The sequence below is a fragment of the Bufo gargarizans genome, chromosome 2 (assembly GCF_014858855.1).
Source record: "Bufo gargarizans isolate SCDJY-AF-19 chromosome 2, ASM1485885v1, whole genome shotgun sequence".
NCBI lineage: Eukaryota > Metazoa > Chordata > Amphibia > Anura > Bufonidae > Bufo > Bufo gargarizans.
In genome coordinates, this window is record NC_058081.1 from 600583947 (window position 1) to 600599501 (window position 15555).

The following is a 15555-nucleotide window of genomic DNA, read 5'->3' on the forward strand; positions in this document are numbered from 1 at the left end:
GTTGCTCATTTATCTCAATAGGCTTTATGCAATACTGAATTTGTTCTGTAGGCACTGCTGCAGAGGAAATGTATCAGTTTAAAAAGGCTATGGACGGGCTGAAACGCGTCCTGTGTACTACACTTGTATGAAATAAAGTCTAACGGATTGTGATTTAACTCTTGCAGAGGAAATGTGAGGCTGGCTGCAGCTTCCCCCAGTAATAACAGCTGATCATCTAGGTTTCTGTGTCTGGACCTTGTCCTACGGGAGGGGGAGGGGGGGGGGGGATAATATTCCACTGCTCCTAACTCGCTTGTTTTGGTTTTCCTGCTTTATAAAGGGATGTGGATTAAAGTGTCACGGTTCATTCATACAATTTTATTTCATTTAATAGATAATGATGTAACTACCAAATTGTTTAATGACTTCATTTTAAAAAAATCTATCTGCGTCCACCTGAGAAAAAGCTATAATGTCATGGCCACTAGGGGTCTCATTTCCATCTAAGGCTAATTTCAAACTTGCGGCATGGAACTCTGGTAGGCTGTTCTAGTACAGAACTGCCTTCTGGAGTTCTCCAGTTCTGCCATTGCCGGATACTACAGCCATCCTGCCAGACACCATTGACTGTAATGGGGTCCGGTAGAGATCCAATTGCTACCTGGCAAATATGCTAAGAATTGGCCGGACAAAAAAGCTGCCTAAGTTGCCGTCCACTGCTTGTTGTCAGGAAAGATCATTCCCTGTAACAGACTCAGAAGACTGCTCATGGGAAATGGGGACATGTCAGAGCTAGCTGAGATCGTGAGCCTGATGAAACAACTGCTTCTGAACATCACAGTAGACTAATGTGTGTCTGTAAGTGTGATTTTATCCCACCTTATCTGTTCTGTGAGCTCCGGCGCTGAAAGCAGACATAGTGGGAGGTAAGGTAAAATATGTCACAGCAGTAAAGTGCTGGCAGAAGGGAGAGACCGCCTGCTTCTGAGTAAAATGCATCTAGCTGTGCAGTTGAAACAGGGAATAAATAATATGGCAGAAAAAAAATTAGGCAAGCCCAAACGTAACTGTTCCTTCAGTTATGATTGCACCAAGAAGCATAGCCATTATGCAAACTTTTTTTTTCAAAACTCAGGTACGCTTTAAGATGCAGCAGTATGCAGCAAAATTGTTCCAAGTTAGCCACCCAGCTAAGTCTAAGCAACTTTACATGAGTTGATTATCGGGAACGAACGTTTGTACAAACACACGCTCCCTATAATTGCTGTGTGTAAAGGCACAAACTCTTGATCGAGTGAAAGCAAGTTGTTGCAGACATCTAAATCATCCTTTTTGGAAAGCAGATCGGCTGCCCCGAAACAATGAATCAGTATGGGTACAAGCGACTACGGTACTAACTGCTCATCCCCATACAGCCGAGGCGATTGCTGCATGTAAATCCAGCTCTGACCTCCAGTAATGATCAAGCACTTTTCAGGAACTAACATTCTGTTTCCGAAAGTTGCCTGCACAGTCAGACTTTGTAAAGGGGCCTTTAAACCCATTGTCTAGCCCTGCACCAAATTTATCGGCCACTGTGAGGGAATTTGATATATTTGACACTTCTTTAGATTGCCAGTCTGAGTGTACCCTGCCTACATTTTAAAGGAGTTTTCCCGGAATGTTATACTTATCCTCTGTATAGTTCAGCAGTATGTGACACCAAGGACCCCCGACACTTAGCTGTTTGAGAAGGCACCGCTGCTCGCAGTAGTGCCGCAGCTGTCTCTCTTCTTACCAAGCTCCGTACATTGTATAGTGGCTGTGCTTGGTACTGCAGCTCAGCACCATTCACTTCTATGGGGCTGAGCTGCGCCTGGGCCAAGTGACCGATGAATGTGATGTCCCTGACCTAGGAAAAGCTGGAGAAGGCAGCAGCACAACTGCCAGCGTCACTGCCTTCTCAAACAGCTGACCGGTGGGAGTCCTGGGGGTCAAACCCCCTTTGATCCGATACTGATGGTCAGTAAAAAAGACTCGTGGAAAACCCCTTTAAGCAAGAGTATTAAATCTGCCCCAATATCTGCGGCAAGTAAAATTTTAGCTGCCATGGTTTTTCAGGGATTTTAGTATTGACAGCCTATTCTCTATGTAGGTCTACAATATCTTTCAACTGTACAGTAAATAGGGACAAGATAGACTCGAGTTTTAAGACCCCCACCTCCCCATACCTGCATTTTCCGTCTGGAGCAGATGACTACCTAATGTGTATAGGGGGCTCCAGAATCTCCTGGGGATAACTCGTCACTGGTGGAGTCTGGCAGCCGCGTTCTCCTCTTTCCTCATTGCTCAGCTGAACATATGTGTGTGTAGGGAAGTTGGTCCAATGAGGGTTCACCTGTCACCTATGGAAGGTATACGGGCATGTTTAGTGACCCTTACACTCTGATATTTTTTTCACAGCGTCTCCGTGTCCTGGAAGGCATGGGGAAACCATATCAAGCACTGGCGAGTTTTGTGTATGATCCTATTACATTTAAATCCGGTAAAGATCGGGAAGAAATCCCACAAGCGCCATATGTCAGGAGAGATGTCAGTAACACCAGGTGGTGCAAATGTGGCCACTGTTGCGTCATGTCTTCCGTGGAAGAGTCTGTATGCTGCCATGAGATTTTTGGACTTCTCTCCCAGCTCAATGATGAGCGCCTGTGTATTACGAAGCATCCTGCCTTCCAAGAGCTGTGTCTGGACCGGGATCGTCTTGATTTCCTTTATCGTTTCTTGGCCAAAATTAAGAGAAAGAATGACGTTCTGTATTATCTCCAGTAAGTAGTAAAATACATAATGACCGATGCTCACATCCCTCTCCTTCCCCACCCTCATGAACGTGCAGAATTTGTATGGACTGGCGATGCAGCACCTGGCTAATTCCATACCTACCATAGAATTTGTATTGGGCAGGGGTGCGTGTGTACAGCCGCTTGTTCCACATAAATTCTTCCACGCGGTGGTTGTGGAGACTACAGTAGGGATCGGTGGGGATCTCCACAATCAGACTCCCGCTGATCTAACACCACTTCTCCAGTAGATGGGTGATGCTTGTTTCCAGTTATTTCAAGTTATCACCCAGAAACTGAAAACCCATACAGACCTAATACTTACCACAGCAGGGAGTTTGCTACAATTGTATCCAAGGCTGTTCTATGTAGAGCAGGGGTCACAGCCTGCAGTCCGGGGGGCCACATGCGTCCCTCGATACAATTCTGTGCGGCCCCCAACCATCCGGTAATAGACATGTATGTCTATGTCTTGTGGCTGCTCACATGTATTTTTCATGTATTCCCCCATTAGGTGGGAGTCCTGGAAGTGTAACTAGACATTAATGGTATATACTGTATGTTCAATATACCATAAATACAGTATGCCAGTTCGTAATACCCCTTTAAGTTTTATTTTGGGCCCTTGGAATCGGTTCGGGTTGACAATGTGGCCCCCAACCAGAAAAGGTTGTGCACCCCTGAGCTAGAATATTGCATAATGCATGGCACACACATATTACAGAATTGTTGCGATATTTTTGGAGATGGTTTCCACCATGTGCACCAAAAGTTCTGACCATTGCATGCCGTACTTGGCCCACAAAGCTTATAGACAATTGGAGGGAGATTTATCAAAAGCAATGTAAAGGAAAATGAGCTTAGCTGCCCATAGGCACTCTGAAAAATTAAGGTGGAATCTTATCTGGTTGCTGTGGGCAACAGTCCGTTTTCTTTTACACCGCTTTTGATAAATCTCCCCCATGGTGTTTTTGTCTACCAGGGGGAACAGGTTACAACAGAGCTTAGTGTGGGGAGTTTGTCCCAAAAATCTGCAGCATATGAGCTTAGCCAAATGTGTAGGATTGTTTCACAGTGTGCATTTTTCCCCCCAAAAAAGCAGACATTTTTATGCAGTTTTTGAGTGAAAGCCAGAAGTAGATTCAAAAGGAATGGTAAATATATAGAAAGCACGTATACCTCTCCTTCCTTCTGGACCCGTTTTCGGCATTGGCCCAGAAAACTGCATCAAAAACTAAAAAAAAAAACAAAAAAAAAAAAAAAACCTGTTTGTGAAACGCCACACTGAGGCCACCTGCACATGGGCGCGGGTTTACAAATATAATTTACGCACAGATTTTTGTGTGGATTTCTCTGAATCCTTGTGCATTACTTGATGTAGTATTTCCCTGATTTCACCCTTTGCATTTTAAAAACTGAAATCCGCACTAAAAATCCGCAGAAACAATTTGCATGCTGCAGATTACCAAATTCGCAAGGCAGATCAACTTCTGTATTAGGCCTCACGCACCGTGTGCAAATTGCGGTCTGCAGTGCACAGGCACCAGCTATGTGCCGGCAGACACGGACCTATTCACTTAAATGGGCTACGCAATCCGCAATTTTTTGCAGTGCGGAGGCACAGACAGAAAACCCACGGAACCGATTGCGGACCCATTCAAGTGAACATGTGCAAGTAGCCCTAAAGGGGTTTTGGAGAACTTCAATATCTGATCAGTTGTTTGCAGATGGAAGGCTCCATATACTGTGTGGTTTCTGGCACCGGCATACTGCAGCTCTGCTCCCACACCACATCACGGCCACTACACAGTGGATGGAACCTTGTTCTTCCGGCTCCCTCCACTGTATAGTTTCCAGCACCAGTGGCAGATTGGTAGGGGTGCAGCATGTCAGAACCCCACAGATCTGATATTGATGACCTATCCTGGGAATAGGTCATCGCCAGTATCTAAGTACTTGGAAACCCTTATAAATAAAAAATTCCCTGATTTTTTATTTTTTCAGCAAACTTCGACGGACATCCTACAGAGCCTTTGTAATATGGGCCTATGGCTTCCTGGACTTTCGGAAGTACAAACCTGTCCCTGCGTGTGTGGTCAAGCATGTACGAGAATTCCTACCCTACCCTGAAGAGTTAAATGTTGGCTATAAGAAGATGTTTGACTATCCTGCTGCAATCATGGCATTGGATCATATCTGATGTAGTTGTGTGTGTTTCTTGGATACCTGGTTTGCACATTTTTATGCTCATTAAATATTTTTAGATCCTTCTCCTTCCATCGTGGCAACTGTCTTCTACAATAGCAGCTCAGTACTCGGGACGTTCCTGGAGAGATGAGTTAAAGGGACCATCTCAGTGTGTGGTTAGCGAGACGTCATGGCAGCCGGTTTCCTATATTGACGACCTGTCCTCAGGATAGGTCATCAGTATCACATCGACAGGGGCCCGACTCCCGGCACCTACTCGCCGTCAACCTTGCAGGAATGCGCAGGTGTGACTGCTCCTTCCCATTGAAGGATGGAGGAGCTGCAATTACAGTGAATAAAAGCCGGAGTCGGATCCCGAGGAAAGGTCTTCAGTATCGGAAACCGCCAACCCTCTTAAGAGAACACAACTCTAGCTCTCTGCATATGTCACAAAATACAGGCTGCTGCAGATTTGAAAAACAAGTGATGCCACCATGTCAATATTCTCCCAGACACAGCAGGGCATCCATATAAGGGGTAATGCACACAAACTTATATATTTTTTTACCCATGTTCCAGTTTTTTTGCTACCTGTATGCGGAACCATTCACTTCACCGAGGCTGCAAATTAAGGAAAATGACTGTGTGCATGCCGTGTCTGCGTGGCCCTTCCACAAACAAATAAAACATGTCCTATTATTGTCTGCATTACAGACAAGGATAGGACTGTTCTATTAGGGGCCGGCGCTTCTGTTCTGCAGAATGCACACGGCCAGTATCCGTGTTTTGCGGATCCGCAATTTCCAACAGTGGTGTGCAGGGGCCCTAACTGAGGATTTAGCCACAGATTATAATATTAAAATTCCTATGTGGCTGTATTATTCTAATCAGTAGTTTATCTTGACCCCGTACATGGATGACAACCACTAATATGGTTGTACATTGCAAAGTTAGGAGTTACTAAAATGGGAGAGCTTCTTTGATGGGAGAATTGGCTCAAAGTTCATATAGTATCAATGAGCATTATCTGATCAGCATCGTACATACGAGAAGATAGCACCTAGAGGATAAAAGCCAGAGTCCATCCTCTCAGCATAAATTCTAGTATCACTGGGTTAATGAGTAATCGTGTACAAGAGATAATCAAAACTGGTGCAAAGGGAAACTGGCATATTTGTGGGGTTGCGGCCAGATCTCCGCCAGTACCCATTATAGATAACGGGGCCGGCAGCATCCGGTAATGCCAGATCCGGAGCGCTCCAGCAGGCTGTTCCCTGCCGCATCTCTGAACGCTAGTGACTTCATCCATTTTCCCAATCTGACCTATTAAAATCCATTTTCTTCCTAGTATCAATAATAAATTTGTGAAAAGTAAGAATCTTGGTCTCTTATCCTTTAGACATTTTTGTGCCCTTCTAGTTTTGGAGCTCATAGCAAGGCCACGTCTCCTCCTGAATCTGTAGCACCATGATTTTAATCTGATGAAATCCTTGATACCTTTCTCTGCAGCAATACGTTTGGCTTCATATATTATCATTTTTGTAGAGACTGTGACGTGTGATCCACTCTTTCATGTCCACGACTAGCTGTGGCCACTTTGCAGCATGACCACACAAACCATATTTATTTCTATACACCTTTTGCAGTGGATCCTCCTGTTTCCTCCATTTCCTTATCTTCCATTTTCCCAGTTGGAGGTGACCCACAATGTCTCTCAGCTGTTCTGTTTCTATGTTCCGGGCGTCGCGTGTGAGGGCCGGATAGGAAGCGGGTGCGTTGCGGGAAAATGCGCGAGTGCAAAAGGTTTTAATGCGTTTTGCACGCGCCTGAGAAAAATCTGCATGTTTGGTACCCAGACCCAAACCCGGACTTCTTCACAGAAGTTCGGGTTTGGTGTTGTGTAGATTTTATTATTTTCCCTTATAAACATGGTTATATGGGAAAATAATAGCATTCTGAATACAGAATGCATAGTAAAATGTCCATTGAGGGGTTAAAAATAATAAATTTAACTCACCCCATCCACTTGATCGCGTAGCTCCTGAAGAAAGAAGAGGAGATCCGCTACACGACCAAGTGGATGGGGTGAGTTAAATTTATTATTTTTTAAACCCCTCCATCCCTAATTTACTATGCATTCTGTATTAAGAATGCTGTTATTTTCCCTTATAACCATGTTATAAGGGAAAATAATAATGACCAGATCCCCATCCCGATCGTCTCCTTAGCAACCATGCGTGTAAATCGCACCGCATCCACACTTGCTTGCGGATGCTTGCGATTTTCACGCAGCCCCATTCACTTCTATGGGGCCTGCATTGCGTGAAAAACGCACAATATAGAGCATGCTGTGATTTTCACGCAACGCACCAGTGATGCGTGAAAATCACCGCTCATGTGCGCAGCCCCATAGAAATGAATGGGTCCGGATTCAGTGCGGGTGCAATGCGTTCATCTCACGCATTGCACCTGCCTGGAAAACTCGCCCGTGTGAAAGGGGCCTTAGCGTATTTTACTATCTCCAGTTTAAAAACGATTTTACATGATGGCATTTTCTGCTTTCACATCTTTCATAAATCTACGCGGCGGGAGGCTACAGATATTTTTCTGCAACTAAATGCAGTGATGAAAGACCGGTCAGCCCTGTGTCCTTCATAGTTTTGGGGGCCCATGTAGATGAGAACATCAGTGGATGGTGCACTATTATGGGGGATCTGTGGATGACACTGTTCATGAAAGTAGCCCAAATACGTGTGGTGCAGGGATTTCTCCTGAATTCCCCTAATGACCCACAACATGAGCCTCCTTCCAGCGCGTTCAGAGCTGTCCCACCCGCATGTTAAGCGTACAAGCGGCCGCACACCTAGGAAAAGGCCTGCATCCAGGAACCGAAGATATGGTGGTCAAAAAAAGTGCATCATAGGCCTTGTTCACATTCCCGTGTGTTTCACGTCAGTGAAAAAAATCTGACTGTGTTACGTCCATGAAGATATCCATGAAGCATCCGTGTTTGGTTCGTGTGTCCGCTTTTGCCCTCCGTGTGTCATCCAACCAATGGTCAGTCAAAAACACGCATCACAAATGCCATCTGTGTTGTGTCCGTGGTTTTCACGGACCCTTAGGCCTCATGCACACGACCGTATGTATTTTGCAGTCTGCAAAAAAACATCCGCAAAAAATACGGATGACGTCTGTGTGCATTCCGTATTTTGCGGAGCGGAACGGAACAGCTGGACCCTAATAGAACAGTACTATTTCCGTAATGCGGACAATAATTGGACAAGTTCTATTTTTATACGGACATACAGAAACGGAATGCACATGGAGTAACTTCTGTTTTTTTTTTTGCAGACCCTTTGAAATAAATGGTTCCAATATACGGTCTGCAAAATAAACGGAACGGAAAGAAAATACGTTGATGTGCATGAGGTCTTAGACTTCAATGGGCGTTTTTGATCCGCATCACTGACCAAAGTAGGGCATGTCTCCATAGAGACCCACATTCAAATGAAAGGGTACCTGTGCTGTCCATAGAAAACGGAAACGTGGACGAGGCCTTATGGTGAGGGAAATCTGGGAAATACCATGTGGAAGCCTATCTCTGTGTTGCCGCCACTCCTGGTTTTGTCTCACAGTCACTGATGGAATCACTAAAGTCTCATTCACACGTCAGTGATTTCCATCAGTGATTGTGAGCCAAAACCAGGATTGGAGCTCTACAGTCATAAGATATAAGGGAAAGATCTGCACCTGTTCTGTGTTTAGAGCCGCACCTGGTTTTGGCTCAAAATCACTGATGGAAATCACTGACGTGTGAATGAGGCTAGTGTTGAGCGAAGCAAGCTTCAGATGCTTCATCTGAAGTCACGTCGTTCAAAACCTTAGAATAAGTGCTCATGCACACGACATACGGTCTGTGAGCGGGCCATATGTCCCGGAGCGGGAGCGGCATACATTGTGCGCACGGGAGCGTACAGCGTCATAAGTTACTATGATGCTGTGCGCATCGGGCCGCCTGCAGGGCTATAATATGATATGAGTGCGGAACAATAGTGCCGCGGGCGCCCCGATGCGCACAGCACTATGATGCTGTGCCGCTTCGGGACATATGGCCCGCTCACGGACCGTATGTGTCAGAGGGCACACGGTCGTGTACATGAGCCCTAATACTGTATGGAGATCTGTCTCTGTACAGTATTAGAATGTATGGGCTCTGATGAGCCGAAGTTATTCGCAAAGTCGCACGTGTCTTAGTTGAATAACTTCGGTAGTTTTGATTGAAGCGACGTCGGATGAGGCACTGAAGCTTGCTTCGCTCAACACTACATGAGGAATATCGTTGAGACATGAAGCACTCATTTGATATGAATACCCAACCCAATGACTTGCACCAGGCTCCATTCAGAGTCCTTATCATCATGGTTGTGTAGGTAAGAAGGACCCCTTCTCTAGTGATCAGTAGGGGTCCCAGCGATCAAACATTTTTCACCTCTCCTGTGATTTATCTGGTGGTAAACACCTAATCCCACCCTACCATACTGGCATTTTCTGTGCAGATCTGATGGGTAGTGGAAAAAAATGGGGTCATTTATCAAACTGATGTAAAGTAGAACTGGCTTAGTTGCCCATAGCAACCAATCAGATTCCAGCTATCATTTTCCAAAGGAGCTGTGAAAAATGAAAGGTAGAACCTGACTGGTTGCTAGGGGCAACTAAACCAGTTTTCTTTTAGGCCCCTTTCACACCAACGATACGGAATGGCTCAGGATGTTTAGGGTGCGTTCAGTGACACTCGCACCATTTCATAAGCAAGTTCAGTCAGTTTTGTCTGCATTTGCGTTCAGTTTTTTACGCGCGGGTGCAATCAGTTTTGATGCGTTTTTCACACTTGAAAAAAAAAAGCTTAAGGTTTACAAACAACATCTCTTAGCAACCATCAGTGAAAAACGCACTGCATCCGGTATTACATCTGAATGTAATGCGTTTTTCACTGAAGCCCCATTCACCTTTTTATAGAGCCAGGGCTGCGTGAAAAACGCTGAATATAGAACATGCTGCGATTCTCGCGCAACGCAGAACCGATGCATTGAAATGAACGGGTCAGGATTCAGTGCGGGTGCTGTGTGTTCACTTCACGCATTGCACCCGCGTGGAAAACTCGCTCTTGTGAAAGCGGCCTTATCCTTTTGCTTCCCAATGCAGTGTCGATTAGTGCAACCCCTGCTGTGATCAAAGTCTGGAAGAGAAATCTAAAAATCTATCCTCTCTATGCAGGTGATTGGCTTTTGTTGCTCCCTGTTATCAGCCATCTCAGCTGGGTAGAGGCACTTGGATGGCTCAGTATGGTTGCCCTGTAACACTGCGGTCCGGTGTTCAATTCTAACCATGGGAAACATCTGCTTGGAGCTTGTGGGGGAGATTTAGCAAACTGGGGTAAAGGGAAACTGGTTTAGTTGCCCATAGCAACCAATCAGATTCCACCTTTTATTTTCTAAAGGAGCTCTGCAAAATGAAAGGAAAAATCTAATTGGTTGTTTCCTTTACACCAGTTTTGATAAATATACTCTCTATGGGCATTGCACTCTGGTCCATTACTCTCTATGGGCATGTGGGGAGAAATCTATGCAGTGACCCCAATGTGTATGAGATGGACAAGGACAAATGTTTTTCCTGCTTTTAATATTTCACAGAGACTTCCATGCAACGCTGCAAAAAGCACATTGACACCAGTCTAATAAAGTGAGGCCATAGGACAGCTGGGTGGCCATCCTCTGCCTGTATATCTCCGGCCGGGCTCATATCTGCAGATCTGGTCCAGGAGCCATAGAAGACCTCATTAGGACCGGTGACCTCCAATAACCCTTGTAAAACTGTGCGCCCCTGGGAAGGAAAGAGTTAAAAGATCAGCCTCCTCCCTGCATCACCCCCGACCCAGTCCGAGTAACCCTGTCATTGCCAGACTGGGGAGGGATCTGCCTGTCCTCCCAGTCTGTGACATCTGTGGGATCACGTGAGCAGGCTGCCAGAGAGGATCTCTGGGTAAAGATCAGGGGAGAGGGAGGCAGGAAGAGCCTGTGACTGCAGTCCCCTTCCCGGACCAGGTAAGTGCTCGTACAGCTGCGGTGGGTACCCTGCCTGTGTACTCCTAGCCACAAGGGCTGGTCTATGGCTGGTTCTTCTGCATGATGCAGGGCTCTCCGCTTGCATGGTCCCAGCCGGTGCAGGGTTGTCTCGTCTGTGGCAGACTTTAGTTAAAGGGAAACTCTGCACTCTGCAGTCAGAGGTGAAAACGTGAAATCCCTGCTGCAACTGTTAGGGTGTCCTTCTGGCTCCTTTATGGAGTACTTATTTGGCTTGGCTGGTCATGTAGTACAGGGGGTATATTCAGGGGACATACTAAAGGGAATGACAGAGTGCAATGCCCATAGAGAATAATGGACCAGAGTGCAATGCCCATAGAGAGTAATGGACCAGAGTGCAATGCCCATAGAGAGTAATGCACCAGAGTGCAATGCCCATAGAGAATAATGGACCAGAGTGCAATGCCCATAGAGAATAATGGACCAGAGTGCAATGCCCATAGAGAATAATGGACCAGAGTGCAATGCCCATAGAGAATAATGGACCAGAGTGCAATGCCCGAAGAGAATAAGGGACCAGAGTGCAATGCCCATAGAGAGTAAGGGACCAGAGTGCAATGCCCATAGAGAATAAGGGACCAGAGTGCAATGCCCATAGAGAATAAGGGACCAGAGTGCAATGCCCATAGAGAATAAGGGACCAGAGTGCAATGCCCATAGAGAATAAGGGACCAGAGTGCAGTGCCCATAGAGAATAAGGGACCAGTGTGCAGTGCCCATAGAGAATAAGGGACCAGTGTGCAGTGCCCATAGAGAATAAGGGACCAGTGTGCAGTGCCCATAGAGAATAAGGGACCAGTGTGCAGTGCCCATAGAGAATAAGGGACCAGTGTGCAGTGCCCATAGAGAATAAGGGACCAGTGTGCAGTGCCCATAGAGAATAAGGGACCAGAGTGCAATGCCCATAGAGAGTAATGGAAATGTAATATTTTAATTAGAGACAAAACTATTTGACATCTTATTTAGCAGACATACTCTCCAAACTCTCTTAAAATTAAGATTAAGTGGGATTACCATTGGTTTCTATGGAATGACAAGGGTGAATGACACAATGGAGTGCCAATAGACTATAATGGGAAGTAAAATATGATTTTATTTGTAGGTTAATCTGTTATTTAGCAATATTTTGCCCATAGACTATAATGGGAAGTAAAACGTGACTTGGTGTCTGAACCATTCGTCATATCAAATAAATCTTTAGCAGACATACTCTTCAAGTTTAGTGGCTACTATATGCCAAATTTAAATGATCACAATTCATACTCCTGGCGGCTAGAATCCACATAGCTTTCAAATGGCGATCTCCCTTAGTTATCAAGCAGTCTTAGACAGGATTAATAGGATCCTCTTATATTAACAGCTATTCGTATGGATACTTTCATTACTTTTGAAAAGTTCTGGGGACCAGGGCTGTCCTCCTCTCATTCCACAGATCTTCGTTATTGCATTACTTTATGATAGATGGCCGCCTCACTGGGTGTTTTTCTCTGACGTTATTGCGGATAACACTGTCTCTCATTTTGGCTATGTAAACTGCTGATACTACATACCGTACTTCTATTTAACTGATGTATATATCTCAATAGGAATGCCGCCTAATAACGTTGTATCCTCTACTTATCTTTTTTTTTTTTTTTTACAACATAATCTATTCTGTATTGATATGATTTTTTTGCACAAATCTTTCAATAAATACCCCATTGAAACAAAAATAGAGATTAAGTGGGATTATCATTGGTTTCTATTAAATGACAATTACCTTGGATTATAACTGTTTTCTATAGAATGCAAAGGATAGTGACATAATGGAATGCCTATAGACTATAATGGGAAGTAAAATGCTACTCTACCCAGGAAAGCCTTGCGGCAAAGGTTAATGTCCTACATAACACAGATTTTTTTTACATTTCCATATTTTATTTATAATGCAAAAATACATATCCGCATAATATTTATAATATTATAAATTCTGAAATCATCCCCAACCCACCCCACCTATCCCCCCCCCCCTCCCAACCTTGCAGGAAAAAAAAAAAAAAAAAAAAAAAAAAAGAGAGGTATATAATAAAAAAAAAAGGAAAATTCCAAATTAATTAAACCATGTCCCACTCTTCCCACAGTTTACCCCATTTTAGATAAGATCCTCTTTGTTTGTACAGAATCTTCTCATAGCTTTTCACTTTCTCGACCAGAGCCAGCCAGTTGCTGCAGTCTGGAGCGGAGGAGCTAAACCATAGTCTAGCGACAAGAAGCCTAGCCAGGAACATAACCTTGATCAATAATTGACGTTTTATGGGCTGATAATTAACCTCCAATAGGTCTCCCAAGACCCATATCCTGGGAGACAGAGGAACAACAATGTTAAGTTTACAAGCCAAGGTGGTCTGGACCGAACTCCAGTAACTACCCACCATTGGGCAATCCCAAAACAGGTGTAAGTGGTCTGCCTCGGAGTCGCCACAACGTGGGCAATCAGAGGAGGCTCTAAGTCCTCTTCTATATAGCCACAGAGGTGTCACATATATTTTGTGCAAAATGTTAAATTGTACAACAGTGTGATTAAAATTATGTGAAACATATTTTAAACTATCCCCTATATTCTCCCAATCTGGGGGACCCACCTCTGAAAGTAACAAAGACCAGGACTTCTGTCCTGGAGAAAGAAGACCCCGAAAAAAGTGTTTCATTAAGTGTCTATAACAATGTGATATTTTGATTTTCGTGGCAGCTTTCTTAATAATAAAATCGTGTAGGAATTCAGGAGTATCCATAAGGAGAAGATGACTATTCAGAGTACTAGAAAGTGCAGACCTCAACTGGAAATATGCGTACCAGGCCACCTCACCCAAATTTGCTCTGTGCCCTATTTCCATCGAGGACAAAATTTGTCCACCACTAACCACCTGATGTAAATACTGAACCTTCTTAGTCCTCCAATACTGACAACAATTCAGATCGCTTAAATTCACTAGCTTTGGATTATGCCACAATGGGGTGCAAATAAGTGATGCCTTAACTCCACACCAACTCCTAATGACCCGCCAGGTCTTTATAGCCATTCTGCAAAAAAGTGTATACCCGGTCTGTATATTTAATAGATAGTCGGACTCCAATACAGTAAAGAAATCCGTAAAGCCTGAGTCTTTCACCACTTTATTGCAGAAATGGCTATTTTCCCAGTCACTAAAAAGGCAGAGTTGAGAGGCCATAAAGTAACCCCTAAAATAAGGGAGGTTAAGGCCTCCCTGATTATAAGGCATAGAGAAATAGAGCGCCTTCAATCTAACACGCTTCCTCCCCCATAGTAGGTCGTTAAGCATCCGCTCAATTAGTCTAAAATGCTTATCTGCGATCCATACAGGCGAGTTGCGCAGGACATAAAGAACCTGGGGCAGTACTACCATTTTTATTAAAGAAATTCTATCAGCTCTTGTGTGCAGAATTTTTTGCCATATCTTGATTTTAGCCCTCAGCTTAATCAGCAGGGGAATCAAGTTAAGTTGTAGATATTCCTGAGGTTTGGCAGAAACTGAAATCCCCAGGTACTTTATTGATTCAGAGACTGTTAGCTGGTTATCCCAGTCACCTCGCAGCTCGTCTATAGGAAGGAGAGCAGTCTTCTCCCAATTGATCTCCAGACCAGACGGGGCAGAAAAAAAGCCAACCAAATCCATTATACGAGGGAGAGTAGTTTCTGTTTGCTGAAGAAAGACCAAGATGTCATCTGCATAGAGAGATACACGGTCATGTTTCCCCATTATACCAAAGCCGGCCACCTGCAAATCCTGCCTTATACTGGCTGCTAAGGGTTCAATATAAATATTAAAAAGAAGGGGGGAGAGAGGACAGCCCTGGCGGGTGCCTCTTCCTAGGGTGAAGCTCTCTGTGATCGTATCATTAATCCTGATCCTAGCAGCTGGGGAACTATATAATAGCTGAACCATCGCCATAAATCTAGGGCCAAAGCCCATTTTTTTCATCACCTCCCAGAGAAAAGTCCACTCCACCCTGTCGAAGGCTTTGGTGGCATCCAGCGACAGGATGGAGCGGGCACCACGCCCCGGAGACTGAATATTCATAAATAGCCTATGCAGATTCTGATGGGTGCCCCTTTTTGGCATAAAGCCATTTTGGTCTGGGTGGATAATAGTGGATATAACCCGTGAAAGCCTCCTAGCTACATAACACAGATTTACCTGCAATATTTTACTCCCCATTATAGTCTATGGGCATTCCATTGTGTCATTCCCCTTGTCATTTCATAGAAACCAATGATAATCCCACTTAATCTCAATTCTAAATAATTACACTGAACTTGAAGAGTAAGCCTGCTAAAGATTTACTTGATATGTTGAATGGTTCAGGCTCCAAATCAAATTTTGCTTCCCATTATAGTCTATGGACATTCAATTATGTCATTCACCTTTGCA

General features: G+C 44.5%; 2 protein-coding genes across 8 annotated transcripts in view; both read left to right on the top strand.

The window, feature by feature from the left end:
• The window catches only part of LOC122926801 (zinc finger protein 777-like), a 72497-nt gene extending 67422 nt beyond the window's left edge, over positions 1-5075 (top strand). For all 7 annotated transcript variants that reach the window (XM_044278290.1, XM_044278294.1, XM_044278292.1 and 4 more), the window contains 2 exons: positions 2425-2786; positions 4803-5075. In XM_044278290.1, coding sequence (XP_044134225.1) covers positions 2425-2786; positions 4803-4998 — 558 coding nt within the window. In that variant the 3' untranslated portion in view covers positions 4999-5075. The remainder of the gene's footprint in view (positions 1-2424; positions 2787-4802) is intronic.
• Positions 5076-10971: 5896 nt separating this feature from the next.
• The window catches only part of ILVBL (ilvB acetolactate synthase like), a 50741-nt gene continuing 46157 nt past the window's right edge, over positions 10972-15555 (top strand). Inside the window, 1 exon segment of the mRNA XM_044278296.1 lies at positions 10972-11086. The gene's annotated coding sequence lies outside the window, so the exon portion shown is untranslated.